This window comes from Hippocampus comes, unplaced genomic scaffold, assembly GCF_001891065.2.
Source record: "Hippocampus comes isolate QL1 unplaced genomic scaffold, H_comes_QL1_v1.1 scaffold327, whole genome shotgun sequence".
NCBI lineage: Eukaryota > Metazoa > Chordata > Actinopteri > Syngnathiformes > Syngnathidae > Hippocampus > Hippocampus comes.
The window spans coordinates 781,561-809,020 of NW_017806221.1; the positions used below are offsets into that span (position 1 = coordinate 781,561).

The 27,460-nt window shown below is 42.5% G+C and overlaps 1 protein-coding gene across 21 annotated transcripts in view; it reads left to right on the forward strand.

Annotated features, from left to right (window-relative positions):
• The window catches only part of rims2a (regulating synaptic membrane exocytosis 2a), a 137,658-nt gene that overhangs the window by 39,178 nt on the left and 71,020 nt on the right, over positions 1-27,460 (forward strand). For 19 of the 21 annotated variants that reach the window (XM_019856273.1, XM_019856268.1, XM_019856281.1 and 16 more), the window contains one exon: positions 5,460-5,749. In XM_019856273.1, coding sequence (XP_019711832.1) covers positions 5,460-5,749 — 290 coding nt within the window. Of the gene's footprint in view, positions 1-5,459; positions 5,750-8,940; positions 10,485-27,460 lie in introns of those variants that run through there. The other 2 variants (XM_019856288.1, XM_019856289.1) reach the window with 2 other exon arrangements.

Sequence of the window (27,460 nt, forward strand, 5' to 3'; positions counted from 1 at the left end):
AAGCGTCCCAGTCATGTGGTTCCTATGCAGTGGGAAGTTGTTGATTTGGCTGGCTCCTACGTCTGCTTTCAAGTAAATAGGACTATGTCCAAACTCTGTTCACAAAACGCGACCAACTTCATTACCGTGTAAAGACTGATTTGCCGCATAGCTTTTGAGATTGGAAATTGCCTCATGTCTGAAGCGACTGAGTTTGGAAAGTAGTTAAATGTGACTGTACACTGTTGCTGGCCTCTTTTTTTTTTTTTTTAATTTCATCCTCCTACCCTGCTACATGAGTAGGACGCGGGATTGAACTCTTTTATCATCTAAGCTGCAACAACTGGCATTCCCACATTCTTAAAGCCTGTAACCATGATAGAAAATAGAGTCTCGCAAACTATTTCCATGTCAACAAAATCCCGGTTTTGGTCTACCAGACATCGGGTGCATAATTCAAGCAAAAGTACATGTGGCCTAGGAGGAAGGTGAATAGCATGATTCCGAAAACTGCACGTTCGTTGAACTTGAACGTATTCATCTGTTTGTTATCTTACCTTTTTTTGTAATCTTCTATCCTGTCATGTGATGTAAATACAACATGGTAGTTTGAGATTTCGTCTAAATGCGAGTGATGTCTCAGTGCAACAGAATTTGCTGAACCACAATTTTAGCTCTTCAATCACTGCAGCCCAACAGATTAAAGTCATCGTTTTTAGACACACTGGCTCATTTGAGTTAATGGTCTCACTTATAGTCTCCAATTTTTCGACATGCTTTGCAAAAAGTTGACTGTGGTTCATCAGTGAGGAAAACTGGCCTCAGTGGCTGGTGGGTGTTCGCCGATGACTAATGTTTGACTGAAGAGCTCTCGCCATGACCTCGGTTAAAGACGCAGTCATGGCCTCACTGACTCCTCTCCACCGGGACGCATAAAGCACAATTTGTAGCATCTCATCTTCGATTGTGTGTCAGTACAGTTACAGCCTATCTGTAACATTGATAGCTGGTCATAAATGCCTCATGTGTCAATAACACATAGGCTAGTACACGATGCCTGCAAGTGCACAAGTGAATTGAAAATATAAGTGTCTTAGTTTATCATTGCTCGACTGGTTAGCGCATCGGGATCACGGTGCAGAGGTACCGGGTTCGATTCCGGCTCTGGCCTTCCTGTGTGGAGTTGGCATGTTCTCCCCGTGCCTGTGTGGGTTTTCACCGGGTACTCCAGTTTCCTCCTACATTCCAAAAACATGTGTGGCAGGTTAATGGAACACTCTAAATTTTCCCTTGGTGCAATCATGAGTGTGAATGATTGTTTGTGTGTGGGTGCCCTGCGATTGGCACCCAGTTCAGAGTGTAATCTGTCTACTGCCCGAAGACAGCTGGGATAGGCTCCAGCATGCCCCGCTACCCTTGTGAGGATGGATGGATCATTGTTGATAGCTTCATTAAACACATAGCCATATCCAGATCTTCTTTTCAACGAATCAGAAATCAAAACAACTTGCGAATGAAACAACATGTACCAGAGTGTATTGTTGATATGCAAGCACAGAGTATTTGGACATTACAGGAAATCCTTTGGGAAGACCACTGCACATTACTGTACATACTGTACAGATGCTAACTGTATCACTAATGTCAATATAGCTTCAATATATGCTCTGAAAGCGGGAGAGACAGCATTCAAGTCCTGCTTGCGCTAATAACAGTAATGCACTGACTCAGCACAGAGACTTTTAAGAGAGGCGGTTTGGTTGCCAGTGCGTGTGCGGGTGAGGGTGAGGCTGAGTGGTGTAGCTATGCTGTTGGTTAGTCCACCGGATGGATGTGTGGCCGCTCAACCGTTTGCCTTTCTCCCTGTGTTGACTGACAAACTTCAAAATAAGATATGATCACCTGAACCAGACTTTGACATTACACTACACCAGTGTTTTTCAACCTTTTTCGGGCCGAGGCACATTTCTTTCATTGAAAAAATCCCGCGGCACACCACTACCTCAAAATGTGAAAAAAAGATTATTTTATGTGTTATATTGTTACTATAAGTGTTTTTTTTAAACATTGACAATTAATGCAATATTTTTAACACATTGAATAGGAATCAAATCAACATCAATCCAATATGTGGTGCATTCGTTTTAACGGCAAGTAAAATATAGTCAATTAGAAGTTTAACTTGCTCAGGGTCGGATTTTTTTCTGTGTGACAGCTGGTTCTTTTTCTCCCGGTCGTTTGCGCTCTCCCGCAGTATTATGACAATGCCTTTTCCCATCTTGAGTCTTTGTATAATTCCAACATCATTCAAATGACTTTTCTGCTGAATGTGTCGCTTGAGGTGGTCCAGCTTCCATTTAGTCCGTATTTTTCCATCGGAAAATTTGCTTAGAGCTTAAGCTTTGCTGCATTGTTTTGCAGAGCAGACCTTTCTCCCTCGAAAAAGAAAACATCTCACCCAGTTTCATTGCCTGTTCTTCTATTTGCACATACTCCGACAGCGATTCCAACTTAAAAGAACCGCAGTTCATTCTTATTTTGGTTTGGGGAGTCGACGTATCACGTTAACTGCCCAGTCTTTTCGCCATGATAAAGGATTAGCATTAGCGTCACTTATCGCCACCGCACTGTTATTCTTATGGAGCAGAGAACATGCGTAAGTACTGTCAATGCTTTGATTGGCTGCATAGCGTAATTGCATCGTATCATGTGATTGACACCTGTCACTCACTGAATTACACAATAAATTGATACAGAAAAATAAGTTATAGATCTCATTCATTTTCAGTGCGTTCACTGGGCTGGATAGGTTTTCATGTGCGCTGAGAGTGTGCGACCAGTGCGCAGTTGTGCAACTTAGAGGGAACATTGGTGCCGTTGCATCTCCTGTAAACGTAAATCTAAATGAAAGATACCTTTCATTGTATTGCCTCGCGTCGGAAACTTCTCTTGTCTCGAAGCATAAGGCAATTTCCTAGCTGCTGCTGCTCCCTACCGGTATGGAAGAGTACTACATGATTACTCTTCCAGGCGATCGACCACACAGGCATACATATTGTATAATTTCCCACGGCACACCTGACAATATCTCAGGGTTTGAAAAACACTGCACTACACCAAAAGGTACTGGGACTGGGAGTTAGCGTGTGTGTGTGTGTGTGTGTGTGTGTGCGTGTGTGTGTGTGTGTGTGTGTGTGTGTGTGTGTGTGTGTCTGTCTGTCTGTCTGTCTGTCTGTCTGTCTGTCTGTGTGTGTGTGTGTGTGTGTGTGTGTGTCTGCGCGCGTGTGTTTGTGTGTGCGTGTGTGTGTGCGCGTGCATATGTGTGTGTGTATGTGTCGGTATGGGTGTGCGCGCATGCGCTCGTGCTCGAGCATAATGATCAGGGCTGCTGTCTGCTCTTCGATGTTTGAAGCTAATGTACTGAGCTTGGTGCTGCAGACGCAAAGTAGAGCAGATTAAGGCACGGCATCATAAAGCAATAAAAACCTCCATCTCTAGTATTTGGAGCGCTTAACTAAAGGAGTTTGTATCTATAATTTTCCATTCCTCATTGTAAAGTACATTAACCGTAATTGTATTACGTGCTACCCTTATATACTGTGCCTTCATTAAGTAATCTCTGCAACAATTAGTGTTCATGCGGGAGCTTTGCTGAGGCAGTACTGTATGTGAATCGGAAAACTAAAGGTAATGGCAACGTGATACAACTTCATAAACGTGGCTGGGGTTGATCACGCCTGGCCAACCCGAGCCACATAAAGATCAAGTTTGAGCTATGCTCAGAGATGTACGGAAGACTCACAGACTCAAAGTGTGAAAAACAGTAATAAAATGAAAAGTTTTTTAATTATGTGAAAAGGCTGCTGCATGTGTGAAAAAAAAATCATCATTCCCCTCATCAACACAGATTGCCAATTTTTGAAATGTGTTTTTGTGGGGTGGAAACCTCATTTTGATTTTAAAAAGTAGTCACCTGTTGTGACAGTCGATGATATTTTGGAATCGAAAAGACTTTCATCCATCAACAGTGGTCTGCATTTGTTTTGTGAACAATTTACATCGCATACATTTACAGATCATTCCATTATTGCTCATCATTGAAAATTGCACATTTAGCAAATATAAAAAGTCGACATACCCTGGTTCAAATGCCACATTTTTGTGACACAAAGAAATCAGACCAAGCTCAATCATTTCAGCTTTTTCCACCATGAATGTACTCTACAACTTGTACACCTCAACTAAAACTGTTTTTTACAAAGCGCAAGTGGAAAGAAATTGCTGAGATATTGTAGTTGCACAAGTGTGCACACCCGCTTATAACTTAAGTAGATGGTGGTGTCAGGATTAACCAATAACATTCAAACTCACATGAAATTGTGAGTCGGCACCCAACTATGACCATTTTAAAGTGCTTCTGATTAACCCCAAATAAATTGTAGCTGTTCAAGTGGCCTTTTCCTGACATTATATCACACAGCACAAGCCATGGTCAAAAGAGAGCATCCACAGTATCACAAGGATCTCATTGTTTAAAGGTATCAGTCAGAAGAAGGGTACACGATCATTTCCAAGGCATTAGATGTGCCATGAAATACAATGATGTCATCAAGTTGAGAAAATATGGCACAACAGTGACATTTCCGCGAACTGGACATTCCTCTATAAGTAATGAAAAAAATGAGAACAAAACCGGTTTGTTAAAAATCTGACAGGGAGATTGAAGGAGCTTCAGGAATTTCTGGCAAGTACTGGCTGTTAAGTACATATGATAATCTCCCGTCTTCTTCGTATGCTTGTGCTACGAGGTAGGGTGGCAAGACGGAAGCCTTGTTCTTCCAAAGAAAAATATCCAAGCTCTGCTCCATTTTCCCAAAACACACTTGAAATCTCCCAAATGCACGTGAGAAAATGTGTTATGATCCGATTAAACCAAGGTGGTAGTTTTTGCTCATAATGACATATTTGGCGCAAACATACAACGCCATACAATGAAGGATTTTCTCGGCAGAATCATGCTTTGCGGCTGGTTTCTTCAGCTGGAACTAGAGCATTAGTCGAAATGAAGGAAATTTCAAATCACAGTTAATATTAGCAAAAAAACGCTCAGGTTTTTGCGAGGAAAAAAACCCCCAGAAAAAGCCTACTAGAACACCTGAACTTCATTTGGGGTTAATCAGAGGCAGTTGTGAAATCATGGCAGGTGTGTGCTGACTCCCATTTAACATGAATTTGCATGTGACTGGTAAATTCCAAACACGATCGGCGACTGTAAGAGGGTATGCAACTTGTGTATCTCAGTTGTTTATTTTTACTCGATTTTTTTTTCAATTAAGTCATCCAAAGAAAAGTTTTGAAATTATCTATTCTGATCTCATTATTTTTATGTCACAAAAATCTGACATTTGAACATGGATATACAGAATTTTGATAGCCACTTTCCATTACACCGCTAACATGTATCTTCTTCCTTCCTATAGGTGATGTGGGTATGCAACTTGTGCCGAAAACAACAAGAAATCCTCACCAAATCGGGGGCATGGTTTTATGGCTCGGTGCCTGGTCAGGCGCGGGCTGTATTTGAAGGCGGGCCGCAAGGGAAGAAAGCCAAACTGCAGGACCCTTCGCTATACCCTTACCGGGGAGCCTCAGGGGACTTGACAGCAACGTCAGACAGAAGTAGACGTCACGGCGGGCTCCTGCCCAGACAGGCGTCCCTCGACAACGGCTCGCTGAGATACTCTGGACATGGCGATACACCCATAGACAGGTTAGTTTCCAAAAGCAATGACACATAAATTATACAATATGCATGGAGGGATCAAAATATTTTTAGATCAGTTAAATCAGAGGTCCCCAACCTTTTTTGCCCCACGGACCGGTTTCATGTCAGACAATATTTTCAGGGACCGGCCTTTAAGGCCGGATAGATACAACAATATCATGATATGACCTGCATGAAAAGTGTGGTATTTTCAAAACATAATAATAAACACGAATCATGACACGAGGAACGCCCTATCTGGCCGCAACATTCTCTGGTTGCTCTGGTAACGTTTAAACGTGCCTTCAAAATAAGATGCGTCGCTAATAAAAAGTGCATGAAAAATATGACTCACCATTGCTGCTTGTTATGCAGAGTAGGCTTGGCGCATCCCGTTGAGATAAAGCTGTATTTGAAATAGGACTCCTGATACTGTCTATTAAATGTAGCCTTCTCTTTCTTGAAAGTCGTAGGCTCCTCTTCTGTCTCCTGGCTGGGCCTTTTCCCCTTCCCGAAACAAACTTTTCAAAGACGTTTGTTTTATATGCGGTAACCTATCACGTGACCGAGAAGCGCGCATTCACCTGCGTCAAGAGTGACATACTGTAGATTGACATAACAGAGAATCCGGTAAATTTTCAAAATAAAACATCTTTCATATTCCGAAATGAATAAAACAGAAGGAATTTAAGTTATTTATTCTTTCTGTGCAGCCCGGCACCAACTGACCGGTGCGCGGCCCGGTGGTTGGGGACCCCTGAGTTAAATGATTGTTTTTTATTTGATGCGTTCAAAATGATGATGATAGACTGTAATATACAGATGCTTCATGGAGGTGTCTGGCTAAAAGAACAGAAGGCTATTCAGAAGAGTGCTTCATGTGTGCAACTGTTGTATTGGTTGGCGCAGAGCAGTGACTCAAACTGTGCCTCCTTGATAGCCACACATCAAACTGCTTGTCCACATAAGGCCTATAAAGGAGAAACAGATACATAGACTGTATCTCTCTGCAATTCTTCGACACCCATCCACCCAACCCACTCTCAAATACCACACAACATATGTAAGAAAACAGTGCTGATGAACTGCTAGCGGATGGAGGGTGAATATTTTATGTCTTTTTTTTTCCCCCAGAAAGCTCACAGGTTGACTCGTTTTCGTTGGATCTTGTTGGCCAGTTTAGGTTTTACAGTGCTTTAGGTATTCAACTTAATTCTACTGTTCGGAAAACGGTGCTTCTTATTTCATGTGCACTGAATTCCTTTTCGGAGACCATTGACATGCTGTGCTTGCATGGACTCTTAAATTTTGTTCCATGTCATGATATTGTTACCATGTAAGGCAGTTCATATCCACCTGGTGGCTCCTTCCTCTTTCTTCTCTCAAAGCTATTAGCATTTGAAACACTTGTAGACACCTCTACAAACAAAGTGTTGCACGCTCTTGCTCACCATCCGTGTTTATAGTCTGGTATTAGTTAAACCTAAGACCACGGCGGTGGAAGAATCTCCCAGTATGTATGTAGGTACAGTATTCATTCATTCATTCATTTATGTATTCAAATCTCTGTGCTTCCATAACATGATGAAGCTTCTGTACAAATGTCTAGTTTTTGGTAAAGTATGATGCAAATACGATGTGTTGGAGTACAACTGGTGAAGATGATTCCTCTTTCCATACAATGGATGTCTGCTCCCAAGCAGTTCAGACTTCTACACCTCTCACTTAGCCACTTTCTGTTCTTATTACAGTGCAAAAAATATGTCATGGTTTCAGGCTACGAGATTTTTGGAAATTCTTGGAATAGCGTTGATTCAGGATGACAAGGAACAATTGAACAGAATTTCGTAACAAAAGTTACGCTGTGGACAAAATGTAAAAATGTAAATCAATTGTTGGAAAGATGCTAGTCTGCTTCCTGGCCTCAGCTCAAGCGGTGCAGCACTGTTTACGTGCCCCTTTCACCCTGATATTTCTCCTTAGATGCCTGCAGTTGTGTGATTTGGTTTCATGTGTGTGGTCTGCAACTCAAAAGCAGAGTGTAAATTGAATTAATTTGGTTTGGAAAATGGATGGATGAATGGGATTGTAATCACTAAAATGCTTTTCTATAAAGTAAAATCTAGGACTCAATGAATAATGATTTTTTTGTTTGTTTTTTCATAGCCGACTCCATTATTTAAGTATACAAATATACTTTTAACCGATTAATCAGCCAGTTATTTTAAGAAATATAGAACAAATAAAATAACTTGGATTTTTTTGGGTCCCTAAAAGCGTACACCAACAAAGAAATGAATTCAAGGCAGGTGTTTGATTGTTTTACAATACTGTACTTTCGTATCTGTTACACCTTACAAAAAGGAGGAATGTTCTTCAACAACAACATGAGAAAAGCATGAACTGATGAATTCAGCTTTAGATTTAGGCCATAAATGTGTGTACTGTATTACATAAGCAACACGATGGACCCTATTTCGGTACCTAGCACAAGTGTAGCGCAAAGTGCGGTCCAACAGTGCACATGGGTGGAGTTTTCTTTCTTTTAGTATTTCTGTAGACATACACACAGTCAGAAATGAGCCTCTGTGCCATTGTGGCAATGAACAGTGTCAACTTGCTTTTCTCATTCCCTTTAAATGTGGCGCAGGGCAGGCCCACGGTGTACATAGCGGAAGCATAAACTGACTCGCTGGAGTCCATGCACGACATCCACACACACAAAGTCCATTTACGAGTCGCTGCAAGAAGATCTCCACTTCCGCATGATGTCAACTGCTGTGAAGTGGCCACTTGGAGACGTCTTTACACACCTGATCCTGTGTCCATGAGTGACAACCCTGCAGATAGTCATCATTGAGCCCAAACTGAGTCCACAGATAAATGTATACATTTTGGTAGCGACACACTAATAATGCCGTCTAAGCATGAATATAAATCTTATCTCCATATACAGTATATACTCTATTTTCACAGACAGGGGTACGTGCTCTTGGTGTACAAACAAATTGTACGGGCGGCAGAATGACTATCCAAACGCGCCCTTAATATCCAGGTGGCACTATTTTTTAAAAAAATTGATCTAAATAAAAACAAGACTGTTCCTGAATGAACAAACACAAACAAGGCGAAACAAGGCGGAAGTAGGAATCTTTATTGTTCTGTCATCCATCCAGCTGTGGCTGGGTTATGACAACGGACCAGCGACTGAACACCATTAATTTTTTGGGGGTCACCTGCAGCACATAAATCAAAACGAAAAGCTAGCGGGACGCTTTAAATCAAGTGGAGTGGGGGAAAAAAGGAGACTCACAGTCAAAATGCACCCTCAGACAATTATTGAACAGTGCAAACAGTCAAACATGTAACTGTAAAATGAGAACACTTACAAGCAAGCAGCAGCAGCAATAGACCAAGACACATGTCAAGGCGGTCACGTTTTGACTAACCTGACATTGCTCACGAGGCCACAGTTCAGACACACAGTTGTGAAGACTCAAGTCAACTTTATTTATAGAACATTTTAACAACAACCACAGCTGTTACAAAGTGCTGTCTGTACATAAGATGGAACATAAAAAACACGCAGACCACGCAGCAATTACACTTTTTATAACCTAGTTTATTTCTTTACATTCCCATTCATTCCGTTTTAATACAATGCAGTGCTATTTTCTTTTGGTGTAACACGTAAAATAATTTGCGGTCGTTTTAGGGGGCAAAAACGGATGACTGCATTTCCAATTCATTTCAAAAGGGAATACAGATTTGATATGTCGTCTTAATGGCCTGAAAGATGCCATGAGATGATGGGGCGGTTGATTAATTACGCTTTAAACTCGATGGGATGGAATCCCTCGTCTCCAGAGCAGCCCCCACCCCTCCACCCACCGCGGATGTGTCCGCCGGTGTCGCGAACACACAAACTTCCATTTGAGAGGCGTTGCTGTAGGACGCCACTGCATCGGAATGATGAGCTGATGGTGTGACCCCAGTCGCGGAAAACCCCTGACGACAGCGTCGCCTCAGTGATGCCTTGCCTTGTATCTGCCGCTGTGCGCTTATGCCAGAGCGCGCAGGATGAGAGCGATGACAAAGAGTGGGCTGTATCCCAGTGCAGCAGGGTGCGTGTGTTAGCGAGACGCCGTTCCTCGACAAAAATATGACTTGGATGTGAGACAGCTGATGCATGGTTGGGGGAGATGCAGATCCCGGTCGCCGTGTAGGATGTTTCCCCACCTCAACCTTCCTGCGGGCGACCACTCGCCTTTTGTAGCCCCGCGCGACGTTCGTGTCACGATCGGGAGAAGAAACAACGCCTTTTGGGTACCTGCAACGCGCTCTTACTGCAAGTCCGAAGAATTATGACCAAAGGATCCCACCCGGAATGCGACTCACCTAAGGACACGTTTGTCGAGGAGCTGCTGGGGAAATATGGAACTTGATCGACGTCGTCGCGTTTAATGCGCCCACGGAGATACGAGTCAACACAAACCGAGGAGAATGTGTAGAGGGGGAGACGGAGGCTTCGGGATGTATTGTGGCTGAAAAGAAAAAAAACACCCCGCAAAGAGGAGATCCGCTGTCGAACACAAAAGAAAGAAAGCAGGAGGGCGAAAATGCAGTTTGAGACATTGCGTCAGTTCTGTAGCTCGGTTCTATCCCATTTCAATGGTGCTTTCTCGGCCCCTCAAAACATCTTACAGACCGAGCTGTTGGAACAGGCGCTGAGCAACATAGGGTGAGTGCTTCCTTAGCGAAGACGTGCCCCTAATTTATGAGGAAGGGCTTCCCCGTGGCTGTGCCAGTATTGGAGGTGGGAGGATTGTTGCGTTTATTGATTAGCAGCCATGCCCGTGTAGTAGCAGCCGCCGGCACAGAAGTGAGCTTTCTGCTGCTGCAGATCTTTCCTGCCACCTAACATCGGCTATGCTGCTCTAGTGCGCTATATGTGTGGGCGCGCAGGTGCGTGCTGTGCTTGTAAATGTACGTGCATGCGTGCGTCTGTTATTGTATCACAATCACCGGCTTCAAACAATAACCGTGCAGTTCGTGAGTTGCTAGTTGCGACGTATTGCGCTTGTGTCTGCGTGTGCGTGCATGCTCCAGCGCACCACTGCTGCAGCGTGTGCGCGCTTCACAGCCGCTGTGGTGTGCTGCCGGAGAGGAGAACATGAGGGAGTTGAAGACCTGTAGTTTAACTTCACCCCAGGAAACAATAGACTACAGACCCACAGTCATATATACACACTCACTCAAATGCATGGCATTGTGGTTCCAATATGTCAGCAGAGCACACTGACAAGCGTCCTGCACAAGTCCACCAAATAAAAAAAGGCCTTACTATTCGTTGTAACCACATGGATGTTGTTATAGGAAATTAGAAAGAGACCCTCTGCAGAGTATTTGTATCTGGAAAAATCATACCAACACCTGGACTGTTTAAATTGTTTTTCCTTGAGGCATATTCTGGATCTGTATTAAACTGTAGCTTTTAATCAAATTGCAACCTGCTCTTGGTGGGATTTGACAGACCGACAGACATGCTACTAGTACTTAAACATGTTCAATGTTAGCTAGCTAGAAGACTGGCTGCTTGTGTGGTTTGTCAAGAGAAGTTGGATTTGGCTTTGCCGCACTGGAGTATGTTCTGGTTAGCCTGCTAAATGCTTGTTTCATTCGTAGAGAGACCTTTGGTCACCAGACCTCACTGCCACAGTAGACACATTATGCTGATGGTGAAAGGAGCTGGAGTCCTTCAGCCTATTTCTCATCACCACACTGTGATCATGCCCCCCATCCTAAACTCAGTGAACCTCACTGCATTGCTGGGTTATCGACCGCTGAACATGATCACTCCAGTCAACAACTGGAAGAGCTTAACATGGAGATGACCAATAATCATCCCATTTGGCAGATTAAAGTGATTTTATCTATCGTCAGATCTTCACATTCTCATCACAGTCAACTTCCACTTACTGTTGATGTAAGGCTTACTTGTAGTTGCAGAAAATGAACACAATTCCAGTGAACTGTCATCATTACCTGCATTTTTACAAAATGTGCCCTTTCTATGTACAGTGAAACTCCTCTTTCAACGAAATCATGTTTGCAGCAAGAAATCTTTCACAACAGGGGACTTTTAACTGTAGCAAATTTTATCTCAGACGTAAACACGAACGCACACAAAAAACGTATATGTGTACTTTTTTATTTTTATTCAAATAGTGCTTAAATATGAGCATACAGTTATTTGACACTTCATATAGCCAGCGTAGATAGAAAAAAAAGGGAAAGAATTGGCGAAATTTACGATCAGCATTTACTTTCACTTACATCAATTTCTTACATAATGTATTTTATTTTGCTTCCTCCATCTTTCATTTTTATTACCTTTATCCTGTCTTCTAGCGTGAAAGCTTTTCTTTTCTTATCTCCTTGGTATGCAAAGGTCCGGTTTGTCGCCATTTTAGCAGTGCAATGTTCGTGCTGCGTCTGAAACAAATACTTCCCGTACTATTGCGCATGTGTAAACCAGTGTAGTGGTTGCTGTTGCCGTTTCCGAATGAAACAGTAGAGGTCGCTGTGGCATGCTGAGGTTGGATTAGACTTTTGCGGAAGGCCTGTTTTCGTTGTAGTGAATCTCGTTGCGAATCAAGAGCAGAGAAAAAGATTTCGTATAACGGAACAGGGGGACTTTTCGTTGTAGGGGGAGCAGAAAAGTGGGAATAGCTTTCATGCATGAACATTTTTTCACACTAAGGGGTATTTTCGCCCATGTAGGTTTCGTTGTAGATGAGTTTCACTGTAATCACATTAGTGAACACAGCAAACACATACACAAAACAGCACTTGGCAGCTGATCCAGCTTAGTTTAAGGACACCACAGTTGTTGGACCACTTCAGGTAACAACCACAGAAAATCTGGAGTCAATGAAACTGAGGCAAGCAAATTCTTTCTCCCTGCTGATTTCTTTTGACTCTGATTACAATACAATATCACTTACTGCATATTAGTGGTCTTATAAGAGACTAAACAGGCTGCCGTCAGTTCAAGCTTTGTTCTTTGTGTCGGAGGTGTCTCTTTTCATGTTTTGTTAAGGTATTTTTTTTTTTTTTGTGCCTTTCTTGCCCATACCATGCCTGCTAATGGGCTGCATGCTTTTAGATTCTGCTTTCATGTATAATGCATGCACGTGTCAGCCGAGGTCCTAATAGGGAGTGGGGATCCGTTCTTAGAAGGTTTCGGAGTTGAGTGCTCCCTACGTTTAAAACACACACACACACACACACACACACACACACACACACACACACACAGACCACAATGTCAACTTTTTCCGTCTTCAGTGACACTACTATACAGTATGTCGTTTTACATATACAGGACATGAGTCTTTTCCTAGTTGCTTTTATGTTTTATGTAATGAATGGCGATTCATTTTAAAAACGATGATGTTTGAGGTGCAATGGAATGAATGCAGCACTCACGTGAATATGTGGTGCTGCTCTTCATTAACTCCAAACCTAGCTCGATGATCTTGGGTGTGCTTTTATGAGTCATCATCCTACTCTCAATTGTTGACTTCAGTTCCCAGTATCATATTGCCTTCTGAAGTGAAAGCATATTTGCAACTGTGCGCTGCGCTCTGAGCTTTTAAGAGCATGACAGCATGTACAGTTCAGGAGATGAGAAAGGACAACTGGTCTATTGTTCCCAGGCCTACTTCCCAACATCAATAGTTTTGCAGGCATGAGAGGCTTTTTGACCACTTGAAGTGGTCATTTATTAATTCTGGCTTTTATTTCTTTATGTTTGGGAGTGATTACAAAGATGAAGTAAGTTGTTATCATCACATTCAACAGCAATGTACTTTTTTTTTCATAGCGAAATATGCTTTGTCCAATACGGACTGGATTACTTGCTTATGACAAGATATGGTGGAAGAACAACTGAGATGAAGTAAAGTCTTCTATGTAGACCTCCGTTCTGCAAAACTTCCCAAGGTGTTACAAATGAACGGAAAAATAATTAAAATGACAAAATGATTTTGGCTGTTGATTGAAAAAGAGAGAAACAAAGTAGAGCAAGATACAAAGTACCAGAATGTGGCAGGAGTATCCCTCCACCATAACCATGGTGACACAGTTATAGAAGAGGCAGAAGACGCAAGCTTATGGGACATAAACATGGAAGTGAGAGGAGAAAATTGAAGGAGAGTCCAAGTGTCCATAAAGTTTGAGTTGGTTCAGTTCAACTCATGGGGGCCTATTTTCAAGTCTAGACAAGGCAAGGCAGCTTTATTTGTATATCAAATTTCATCCAAAGTACACAAGCAAGGAAACAACACCTACAAGCTTTTACCAACATAACAGTTAATGACAATCTGAAGCAAATCAGAGAAAAGCACAAGTGGCTTACAAAAATTAGTAAAATAACATATATTGACAACGTACAAACACATTAACAGAAAGCTGAAAAAACATTTAAAAGTAAAGAAATAAGAGTACCGGTAGGTTTCTGAAAAGGAAAACAATATTAAAAGTTGTTTAGAAAACCTTAATCAAAGGCATGGGAAAACAAGCCAAGTTTGGATTTAAAATCATTTATACTTGGGGCTGACTTCACTTCTTTTGGCAGGTTATTCCATTTGTGTGCAGCACAGTAGCAAAATGCAGCTTCACAATGTTTACTTTGAAATCTGGGCTCCACTAATCGACCCAAGTTTGCAGAGCTCAGATCCCTGCTGCGCTTACATTCAATCAGCATTTCTTTATTGTATTCAGCACAGCGTAAAGTGCAGTCTGACTGCGCATTGGTGGAGTTTTCTTTCTTTTGGTATTTTCCTAGACTTTACACAGGTAGAATTGAACGTAAGGGTGAATGTGTCCCGTTGTGGAATGGACCCGACCAATCAAAGCGGCTCCCCTCATTATCATTAAAATCTGGGCGGTGAAAGCGCACACATGCTTGACAGTGCAGGAGCAGAAATTGTTGTTGTGGTCCGGGAGATCAGCTTGGCGCTCAGTAAAGTGCATTTATACAGTGAAACAGCAAGATCTCCTCTTGCGGCTAATGTAGTTGGGCGTGCATGTGACAATTAGAGACTGCTTTGCACCCATGACCGTGCATCCCTGTGTGAATATGATTCGAGAGACAGCATACGAAGGACAAGAATACTCTTTATTAGCATCCTTTAAAATATCTCATAATAACTATGTATTCTTGGATGTTGGTACTTCCAAAATGCAAACACTACCTATGTTTTACAAGTGCGGAACACATGCTTTTCTACAAAGTCGTTTTTTATGCTCATCCAGTAAAAAAAGGTGCAATTACTACACAGCAACGGCATCCGACAGAGTGTTTGTGCAGATTCATCCTCGTCATTTTGTCAAAGTTGAACAGAAACAACAGGAATTTTTCAGTTTACATTTAATCCGAAAGGCTTCTTCAGTTCTGATCAACTTCTTGAGCGTGTCTCGAAGAGATTTATCTTCAGTTGTCACTCCACCAACAGTGAAAACGGGTCCATTATTTTCTGTTACATGCGACTTTTCATCCAGTTTCTCATCTCTGCACCTCTCAACCCACCGGTGTTGTACCTGGGTGTTGGCAGCACTCAGCTGCTGTAATTAAAGCAGCCTTTTATTGGCTTTGTCCTCGCCAAGGGAGATGTATGCAGGAATAAGGGAGGCCCCGGTTTATTGCCTGGGCATCTAAGAGAGGAGTTTTGATGATTGCACACTGGAGAGAGAAAAAAAGAAAGGGATAAAGAGAGCAATAAAGTCAAGAAGAAAGCTAAAATAAAAATGATAGCAGTGCAGAAGCAAGTGGATGAGTGAAAGTAAGTCCTTCCAGCTCCTCGGCTTTCATCAAGTCATTCCTCACAATCAGACACATTGAAAGAGGAAAAAAAAAACGTCCATGGTAGGTAGCTAGAGTGGACCATATAGTAAGATAAGCGTCTTGCTGATGCCCCCAACCCCTGATTTGCTTTGCTGGATGCTAATCCTGTTGACCTGCAAGCTAGGTGAAATTGCCTTCGGCAGCTGTGGTTGCAGGTTGCCTCAGCACAGTCTCACAGCCCAAGTCACACATCACCCGGCTACATAGACGTTATGCAGAGCTCTTTCCATGCAGTGAAACAGGATTAACAAGGTATACAAAGGTAGCAACAGTTGAATAGATACATTGCAACAGCAACAGCAAAGTACTGACATCTGGATCCTTTTCATGCCCGTGGAGCGGAACTGATTACCTCCAAGGTTGAATGGGCACGTGTGCATGCATTGATGTGCGCATGAGTGTGACCCTTGACCTTAAAATATCATTCATGGTTGAGTGACACTGGCTCTGGAGTTCACCCAGTAAAAGACAATTTCAATTTCATCAGAAAGGGGTCTTCCATCACAGTTTTGCCCCAGGTCCCTAGAGTCCCTGTGCTTCTAAATGGACTCAATAGAAGACACAAGCGTGACATAAATGTGTGTTCCTCCATTTGTGTTTGGGACAGTGCATGTGGTTGGCCATGCGTCGGCAGTCCGGGACCTAGCAGATCTATTACTTTCTAAAATTGCTGCTTTTTTTGTGCTTACACAGATGTCTGATGTCATTTGTTTTTAAATAGCAAGAAGAGAGAAGATTAACTGCATGGATGATACTTTTCCTTCAACCATATGCTCCAATGTGCGATGTTATTTGTCAATGTCAGGAACTATTTAGTAATTTGAAGAGAGTCAAAATTTGCCTGACTTTGCCATTATTGCCTTCTGTCAGTGTAGGGCATTTGTGGAAGGGGAGCTACAAAAGTTATTTCACAAGTCCTCTTGGGGCGTTGTGCTAATTTGCTTCTTAACCTTAAGATACGGAACATTATAACATCACTCCAGTTTCACTTTTACATACTGAATATTCCAGGTTTTTTTCCTATGTGATATCATTGGTGACACAAATGAGCAGGGGATAACGTTACATTTTGAAATCATGTTGATTATACGCAAGCAAAATAGCAATGCTCACTTAATTGGTTGTGTCAGTCTCCTGCAGTTGAATTACGTAGACAAATATCAGAAACAACTTCGGGATGCATAGCAATTTCCACCACTGTAAACCGCACAGACAAGATATTGTTAGATTACGACCTCTTCTGCTTCAGTTCGCCCATCAGAGATTGCCATAAAAATTGCATCGATTGTATGACTGAGTTTTATGCAAGATGGCGGCCCTTTTTAGATGCAATCCTGCCCCTTAACTGGGCTCGGCCGGTTTGCAACGGCTATTGGACAGGAACCAAACATTCCGAAGCTGCATGTACCGGTACCTGCCAGTGCCCATGTTTCAATCAATAGTGAGTCCTATTACTTTGGAAGGGCAGAATATCTGATTCAGCCCTCGTGTTGAATCTCATTAAACTGTGCAAGTCGTCATAATGTTGGAGGTGGTCAATGTAAAGTTTCTTGTGTATTCTTATCTTATCTTTGGATGAAATATTCTTGTGCAGTTATTGCAGTGGTTCTAAACCTTGTTAGAGGTACCGAACCCAACCAGTTCATATGCACATTCAACAAACCCTTCATTCGTGAAAAATAAAAATGGGATTTTTTTTTTGTACAAATTCAAGACATAAAAAAACGCATGCATTAAAACCAAAACAAAAAAATGAAACACAATTAGTATAAGTATAAAGTATACGTTTTATAATTGTGCACAAAATGAACCAGCGGCATGTCATAACTAATTGACATGTTGAGTCGGCTGTGTCTTAACCTCCATGGCAGAGGCTCTGTTGAACCCCTGAGACTGACTCCCCGAACCCCTCGGGTTCGATTGAACCCAGGTTAAGAACCACTGAATTATTGTTTTGTAAATGAGAAGTCCAGCTACTATTTCCACCTCTCCTGTGGGATACAAGATGGTCCTGATATAATTATATCTTTTATGAAACTATACTCTCCTTATATTATGACATTATTATGATGATCTCGCTGCATTGTTTCATGAATGGCTAAGAGGCTGTTTTTCACGTAATCCTGTCACCGTGCAGCAAATCCAAACCCATTTCATGCTCTAATTTATTCAATTACCAAAAATACACTTCAAGAAGCCGTTTGATAACAGAATCATGAAAAAGCTTAATCGGACATCTGCGCCTATCCGGCCCGTTGCTGTCGTCATCCATCTCATCCTTAGCTTGTTCTCAAATCCTCTTTTGCAGCACTCATGGTATTTCACAAGCTCAATGAGATTAATTATCTCCATATTTTGCAAACACTGCACCGTGTGCAGTTCCCCTGTCTGCCGGAATGTGTACAATTAGCTCAGTTTATTTGGGTTGCAAATGAGTCGGCCCTCGCGATACTTGGCGGTCTCGCCGGGCCTCTTCTGCAACGTAGGAGAGAACTCAGCCAAGGATTGATCAAAAGCCTCCTACTCTGGCAGGCAGATGCTGAGTAAACAGAGAATAAGAACTGCCTCCTACTGCATCCACTTCTTCTACCGTCAATATTTCTGTCTGTCTGCTAGTTAGCATTAAAGAAGCACCATGTAATATCCCCAGTATAGTTCATTAGGTTTTAGGATAATAGTTGATCTCTTGAGGTGGCTCACAAAAGGGAAAAAGCTCAGTTGGACAATTGTAATTTTTTATTAATTTTTTTCATGTTATTGACATAGCACATATTGCAACCAGACTCTGCATAATCTCCTGCTTGCTCATCCCCTCTCAGTTGTTTGCTTCATTATATTTGCTCACGTTCGTTTATATGAATATAAGGATCATTACCGATCAGGCCATTTTGGGGCATATTTTCCTGTGCGCTTCAGTCTCTAAAGACGCACAGCTGTGCACGTTTTGGACTTTGCAGATCCTCTCATTGACTTGAGCGTGTCTCTTGCGCTCCTTCAAATCTCGCCTTGACATTTTTTTTCCACACAATTCGATCTGTTTCTTCTTCGATAGTTGCTTCAGATTTGTCCTGTGCACTGCTGTTCATTTAGTGCCTCCACAGTGGTGCAACGCTCCAATTACAGTCAAAATACAAAGCTGCCGCAGAGGGACATCAATCGCTCAATCAACAGAGCTGGAGCTTTACGCTGTGTTGAGCGATATCAATCGGTCTGGCTGGGGGCGGTACAAAATTAGCTTGAGGCGGCAGCCACGCAATTTTCAACGCAGGAAAAATCCTGGGTTTGTTGCATTAATTTTTTGTCACTGCAAAGTTTCTTACCTTCACTCCTCCCAATTCACACTATATCCTTTTGAAACCATTACCTGCTTAAGTGTGGACAATTTTCCTCAAACATATGCAATGCTCAGTCGATTAATGCAGTTAACGTTTTGACCCCTATTTGTTAGCAATGTCTCATTAAGGAAGTGCAGTAATTGTCAAACTTGAAAAACAATATATGTCTGTTAAAGATTCCCAAACTCTCATTCCCCAGCCTTTGGATGTACTGGCCATTAATAGTTGGCTATTGTTCCACTTTTCGATCCCAGGTTTTGTTGGCCTAAAAGACAAATGTTCTGAGCATTAGCAAGATTAGGTGGAAATGTCAACAATGTCTTCGGAATGTTAAGTGACTGTTATATTTTTGTTTAGGGTTAAATTTGTTCCTCATGTGGCCTTTTTGTCTTCACCTGTTCTCGTCATTCGTGTCCCTTGTGTTGAACCGATGAGCTCCTTCAACCCTTTGTGTCTTGTCCAGGTGTTTCTCGTTGTCTCGTCATTTTGCTTGTATTTAGTTCCCTGCGTTCTGTCAGTGTGAGTGTCTGTGTGCTCCTGTCATGTTTTGTTTCTGTCAGAGGTTTTTCTTTTTTTGCTACTTTGGTGTCTTGTGATTTTCAGGACTTTGTTGGAGTATTTCAGTTAGTTTTTTCCAGTGTACTCCTGTTTGTATTTTTGTTAAATACGTTTTGTTTAGTCCACCCTGCTCCTCCTGTCTCCCTGCTTTTTGGGGTCCTCCAACTACCACCTCGCAAAACTTGACACTGAGAAGGTTTAGTGTAAAAACATTAGACTGGCGGTGGTAATCCCAGATGATGGGTTCATTCTCCCTTTGGAAGCCGACACGGTGAGGTGTTATATGAGACAGCTGTGCCCCAACCCGACATGGAGAGCTGTTTAACCTGAAGCCCATCATCATTTGTCAGCAATGATTGGACAAACAAAGGAGCACTTCTCACCTTGATCAGACTTCCACATCTCTACTTCCCGCTGATGGGAGGTCACTTCCTGCAGCTCATCTCATCCTGCATTCCTGCATCTTTGCTAACGGATTGGTGTGAGGAATCCAGCACAGCCTACCCACACAGTTCAGCCCTGGAGATGTTATTTTGGTCGGCAAGAATTATTGAAGGCTCCTCTGACTCACCCCTCAGCTTTTTCATTACCTACCCACTTGTATCGCCAGAGAGCCAGACAGAATCACTGCCTCTGATTTCAAATGCAGTTTGCTCATTGATATGAAAACTGCATACTTTGCAAATCCAAAGGAGTGAGTTTGTGCGTGCCTGTGTGTGTGTGTGTGTGTGTGTGTGTGTGTGTGTGTGTGTGTGTGTGTGTGTGTGTGTGTGTGTGTGTGTGTGTGTGTGAGAGAGAGAGAGAAATAGCACAAATTCTATTTCTTTAGTATCACAGAACAAGGAAGTACATTTTTAAAAAATGCACTCAAAGTTTGCAACAATGTAGAGTAACTCAGTCATACCAAAAGTAGAACACCTACCAAGTACTAGGTATTCAACAAAGAAGCAGGCTTGAAAACAGGATCTCAAGGTTAATTATGCATTTTCAGACCGAAAAGTCAAGTGTAAAAATGATGACTTTCCGTGGCACTAATTAACTCTGCACAAGAGGCTAATGCAAATCTATTTGACTGTTGGATAGGAGTCCTGCTGTCCATGCAGTCCATTGGTATGCACCGTCTGCTGGGAAATACAGTCGACTGGCCACATACTTAAAGTGTCGGCAACCGATAAATTTGAGTGTAACGAATGGTCTGTTTAAGTGACTGATTTTATCCTGCATGCGATAGAAGTGTACTGTGGCAACAAAGTCAACATTTGGAGCAGTTCTCATAACAACCGTTATTTGTGGGAATGATTCATACTTTGCTGTTGTTGGACCTTTGGTCAGAGACAGGTATTTTTTTTTTTTTTGTTCTATTTTATGTACTTCAGTCTAGTAATAAGTGCCGCAAAGATTTTGGTGGTGATGTGTTGTCGCAAGAACTCAGTTGTTTGTGCGATTGTAATTTGAAAAATCCACATCGATTCAGAATGAAACATGAACAGTAATCTAAATCTAATTTCCGAAGGGTGGCGCGGGGGTCAAAGGGCGGCCCGGTGGCCGACCGGTTAGCACGTCGGCCTCACAGTGCAGAGGTGCAGGGTTCGATTATGGCTCCAGCATTCCTGTGTGGAGTTTGCATGCTCTCCCGTGCCTGCGTGGGTTTTCTCCGGGTACTTTGGTTTCCTCCCATATTCCCAAAACATGCGTGGCAAGTTAATGGAACACTCTGATTGTCCCTAGGTGTGATTGTGAGCATGGATGATTGTTCGTCTATGTGCCCTGCGATTGGCTGGCAACTGGTTCAGGGTGTACCCCGCCTACCCCCTCAAAGACGGCTGGGATAGGCTCCAGTACGCCCGCGACCCATGTGAGGATAAGCGGATCAGGAAATGGATGGATGGATAATTTCAGAATTACTACTGAATGATTATGTTTTCTTTCTGGACACACAGTTGCACTTGGTTATTTCACTGACATGCTGTGAGTCACTGCAGATGCTAGCGACTAGTGACTTATACAAATACAAATCAAGAGAACCAAAGTATTGTAGGAAATGGTGTGTCACATTTACTGCTTTTGTGCTTGTGTCAAAACACAAGCCGGTGATGATAGTACAAATGATTAGTGAATTGAGATGAATTGGATGCAGTGTGGAATGGCCACATTATCATAGGCACCTTTTTTCATCGACCTAAAGCAGTCAAAGAAAAACAAATGATGACCGCTGCCTCTCCTTTTTCCAAACAGATTTTCAATTTATTTCCAGTTTTTCATCTTTTTGACAAAATTTTATCCAAACATATATCTTCCCTCAGGCGGCCCGGTGGTCCAGTGATTATCGCATAGACTTCACAGTGTAGAGGTACCGGGTTCAATTCCAGCTCCGTCCTCCCTGTTTGGAGTTTGCATGTTCTTCCCGGGCCTGCGTGAGTTTTCTCTGGATACTCCGGTTTCCTCCCACATTCCAAAAACATGCATGGTAGGTTGATTGAACACTCTAAATTGTCCCTAGGTGTGAATGTGAGCGTGGATGGTTGTTCGTCTCTGTGTGCCCTGCGATTGGCTGGCAACAGGTTCAGGGTGTCCCTCGCCTACTGCCCGAAGACAGCTGGGATAGGCTCCAGCACCCCCCGCAATCCTTGTGAGGATAAGCGGATCGGAAAATGGATGGATGGATACATCTTCCCTCAGCAGCCTCCAAGTCCATTTTTTTTGCAGCCGTTAATATTATCACAATCTTGAGTCAGACATTACTGTTAGCCATCTCGGATGTTTATTAAAATGCCTCAGTGGTTCTCCTATGCTGGCAGCAATTGGCTGTGTCGTTTCGGGGCAGTTGTTTGAAAAGAAAGATGAAGAGAAGCAGCAATGAATGTGTGTGTGCCGCTTTGTTTTCCAGAATAAACAAGGGATGGCTGTAAGATGGTGAGCAGACATGAATTATATATAGACACTGAAACTGTCATGGCTTAATTTATTTGAGATGTTTTTTTTGTTTTAATTACTCATCCAGGAAAATGCGAGTCACATACCTGCATGTTGTGTGTCGATGTTGGATTTGTTTCTCTTAGGCATGCCGATGAGGTTGCGATGCCTTACATGCACATACTTACTTGTAGGACCTTCAGCTCTCTTTTTGACAGTCGTCTGTTTTCCATTTAACATCAAACAAACACATCATTTGTCTTCGTCTCCATGGTTCTCTAGTCAACAAAGGTGTCATATTAAGTTCCAGCAGTATGTGATTTGCATTGTGGCCTTTTCAGTGTGATGAAAAAAAAAAAAAATATATATATATATACACACACACACGCACACGCACACCTGCGTGTATATGTTGTTTGCACTTTTAACCTTCTTCTCTGCAGAGAGGAATAGCAAGCAGTAGGGTAGTTCTGACTTGTATCTTATCTGGATGGCGTAGTCTATTGGGGCTTGGCCTACATAGAATGCTTGCCGTGTCTCTTCTTTAAAAGGAGACCTTACAGGCAGTGCAGTGCAGAGCAGAGGCCGTATTCACCATACACAGTACAAACAACAGGAACACACAAGGTGCTGGTGGGTGTGCTTATGTAAGGGACGATATGTTAACAGAGACGTTCGTCAGGACAGGCAGGGGAGGAAGAGCCTCCCTGTCCCCTCCTTGCATGTGAAACGATTAAAAAAACAAAACAACTGATGATTGCAGTAAATTATTTTCCATTTTAGTTGTCTGTTCTACGCTTTCCCGTGATTTTCTTTTTCAATCCAATATTGTCAACGATTTCATCATTCCCATGAATCAAATAGCTGAATGTGTGTATTTCCTGCTCAAATGCACGACCAAAAGCGTTGCACTTTCAGTGCCTTCAGCAATTATGCACACATTTTATGCCACACTCCAAATCTAACACCGACCAGAGCCCGCCTGATGATCGCGTGCTGCCGCCAAGAGCACAGTCCGTCGGCACAGGTCCTCGAGGGGGGGGGTGGGAGGGTGGGGCCGGGGGCAGAAAGAATAGAGGCAGCAGGGGCAGTTTGTGGGCATGCACGACAGCAGGACACAAGCGTGGGTCTGTGCCGGAGCTTGGCTCTGCAGGAAGAACGAGAGCATTGCGTGCGCTCCAGGCTCGGCATTCTATACAGCGGAACACAACAGCAGATTAAAAACATTTGCAGGGACGGCTGGAGGGCTAATTTGCAATGGTGAGATTACATGAGAGGTGCGTCAGTGGCAACAGAAATGAATGCATCTTCCATATTTGCCTTTTACTCGTTCCTGTGGAGCAAAGCTCTGGTGTTATGCCAATATTTGTTTTTTGGTCATTTTTTTTCTTTCATCCCAAAACTTTGATGTAACAAACAAAACACCGAAAAAGAATAAGATTCAAACCCACTCTAGCATGTTTTTTCATCACTGAATTGCATACCTGTCAACTTGTACGTTTTCCCCGTATTTTATTCGTTTTTATATCATTTCAAATCATGTATGGCTTATGAGAACTTTTATACGGGGAAAAAAAAAAAGTGAACCGATCTCACAAAAGACCATTTTGGCTCAAATCCAGATCGTCTCACCTGCTGGTAGCCAACGACAATGCCGTCGTCGGTCGCTACTATTGTCACGGCAAACCAGCAAAAGTGATCATCAATCGTATTTTTTTTTTCATCGCTGTCTACGGTCGGATTGATAAAGCATGATGTGCGCATGCGCGGTAAACCGTTGTATGGGTTTTTGTTGCTTTGTAAGGGGAATCGTAATCATTTATAAGGTCAGCTATTAGCCAAGGTTGACAGGTATGCAATTGAGATTCAATGAAACACTTGAGACAACACACGGCTGTTCTGGTTTTTTGTGCCAGAATTTTTTTCATCCAGCAAATAGATTATAAAATGTCCCCACGTACCCTCTGCAATGTGCTCACATACTAGTCACACAGTTCTCCACACAGCTATCAATAGTTGAATGCAATCACTTCTTTCTTTGCAAAACCTCGTGAGTGGCGGGTGTTTTGCTCCATCTCATTGTCGGTCACTGCCAACGAACCGTTTGTAGGACGATGTTGTTCATGCTACATAATGCGGCAAGACAACAAAAAATTGGCCGTGAATGCAAATCGGGTGTCTTGGAGGTAGGGGACATGTATAAACATGCAGAAAAGTGGCCTTCGAGGATCTGAGTTGCCCACCTCTGTTCCACGGCAATATTCAACCATGACGAACTTCAAATTATGTTCAGACTATATAGAAAGTTTTTGTTGATTTTTGTGAATATTTGTCACTTAACTGTCTCCTATAATCCCATAATGACAGATGTCATCACATTCTGAGCTGCAGTAAGCAGTGATATTGTGATCAAAACCCTTAATGTCTGTAGAAAAACTCTACGGCACTCAATGTGGAAAGAAAGGTTTAAGTTTGTAGTACTGTAGTTTTCAAATACGTCACCGTGTTTTGCAACTCCAGATTCTCCGAGTCTCCCAAGTACATAGTGTCCTCAAAGTTTCTTGTCCAGCATTAGTCTTGCAGCCTGGCCTCATTAATATCAGCGGGATGATTGTTGAAGGAGCAGAAGTCGATGTCCCTAAACTGTGTCAGCATCAAGTGTGGGCACTAAGTGGATCTGATGTGCAGGACTGGAAATAAAGAACAAATCTTAACAGGACAGCTTGTACTTGAGGTGGAGGAGGAGGACGAGGGGGAGAAGGAGCATCCTTTGACAGCACTAAAGGGATGGGTTTTTTTTTCCAACTGTGAAGAAGGTGTTTTTGGACTGTCCCTCTCAACTCTGCAGCATCTATCCATCTATCCGAACCGCTTCTCGAGTTTGCTGTACACTATGCCAGCTGTCTTCAGGCAGTAGGCAGGGCACACCCTGAACTGCTTGCCAGCCAATTGCAGGGCACACACATTGACAAACAAACCATTTGTGATTTGATCTACTTAGGTTTCATTTTATTCCACAACAAATTAGGCTGTTACTGTTGGTTGAACATAATTGGCAAACGTTACATAATTACATGTTCTTACTGCCCTTTAATATGAAATATTTTACCAAAAATTTGATTATTTAAATTTTTGTGCCTCAATCATGGAATAATTTTATTTTCATGGACCGTTCAAAGTGCAACTACCACTGTCATAGATTTTGAAATATACAGCAAACTGCCCTGGGCACTCAAGAGTTATTAACTAAGCGCAGGTGATGCACAGAGCGTCAGCCGCCGCTCTGCCAGTGTCTTAAATTTGTGTCTTCGTGGCTGCCTTTTCGGGATTACGTCGATTATTCATTCTTGCACAATGTGTTTTGTTGCAACAGTACCTTTACAAAGCCACTCCAGCTTGGTAGTTAGAAGCATTCTTTGTTTGATATTCCGTTTTGCTTTTGGAGTGAATTCATGTGACTCTAATTATATTGAAGGTGAATTTTCACCCGATTTTTGCCACGCCACGTAGATTCCACAGTGCCCTTAGCATCTGCTTCTTTTGCCTACTTGGTGAGCCGTCCGTGCTCAACCTCCACCCTTCTAAGTGCTGTGCAACATCATGTCGCCTCCTGCCATCATATCATTCCACACGCGTCTGCCGTCACGTCCCTCGCCCATTGTCCCTTGCAGCTCTGAGCCACCCTCTTGGGAAGGGTGAGGCAAATGGGAGTACACAGAATGGGGAGGCATGATTGGACAATCACAGTCACAGATGTGAAAAAAAATGTTGCGTGTAACCCATCGAGGACATGGAGTCAATCTGAAGAAACATCCCAACAGAATCAACCAGATCTCAATCAGATCAAGCCACTGAAAACCAGCTACATCATCAAAGTGCCATGCCTGAGAGACACGTTCAGTATTTGCATAAATATAATACATGGAAATGATGAGGTGGAGAATTTTTTTTTTACCCACCTAGACTTCCAATCTCTCCGCCTACCCCTCCTCTTTCTACCTTTCTGTCGAGTCTGTAACTATGAACCTACGAACCTCATCCTGAATTAAAGCTTGCATATCTGACTCTTGCTTGTGATTGATGATGTTGTTCTTTTTGGCAGGTTGAGCAGCATTCCTGCTTGACCTCTAGCCAGATGCAGCAGTCAAATGATGATGATGATGTTTCGTCCTGATCCTGAGCTCTCTTTTAGACCTCTAGGAGCTTTTGCAGCAGGGTTATAAATTGTTCTATTCAGTCATATACAGTAAGGAGCAGGAAAATATCTGTGCAGCAGACTGGTCGAAAAATGCAGCACGTGCAGCAGACGCTAAGCCTTGCCATGCTTTTATCATACATGGTAACGCGGATATGCTTGGATATAATGGATTTCTTTTATTTTGAGGGGTCTTATAGTTACGCAGCGGCTTCTATTATTAAAGGAATCTGTAATGATGTATCCATGTAAAGTCATTATTTCTCCTCTTGGCTTTAATGCTTGAGTTTCCATTAGCACATTCCCCTTGCTGCCTTCCTGTTGGTTATCTTGTTTCAATAGTGACCCTCCCAAGACGAATTGTTGTCATTAGTAAAGCAGATTCCCTCTCAAGGAAAGAGCTCTCCAACAGGACGTCACTCAATTGTTTTCATTTGACTTTTCTCTATGACACACAAAGTAGAGGTGGCACTATACCCATTGGGTTGGCGTTGCATTTTTTTTTTCAATGAAATGGTTTAGTCTTTTTTACTTAGCAAATGTTCCGAGCAGTTGGATCAGCAAAGAGCAAAGAGCTGGCCTCATAAAAGGCAATTGAAAGACTCATACTTAAATGTGTGCATTTGCTGCTGCTGAGGTTCTTATCGTGAATAGAAAAAAACAACAACAAAAAAAGGCTTTTAACAGTTCCCACATGAAGGATTTTTTTTTCATGAACGTTGTTCTGTTCCCTGGCAGCAAACCTGTGTTGTCCGTTCTTGCGTTTGTGTGGCGATTTGGTGAGTCTCATCACAAGCACTTGTATG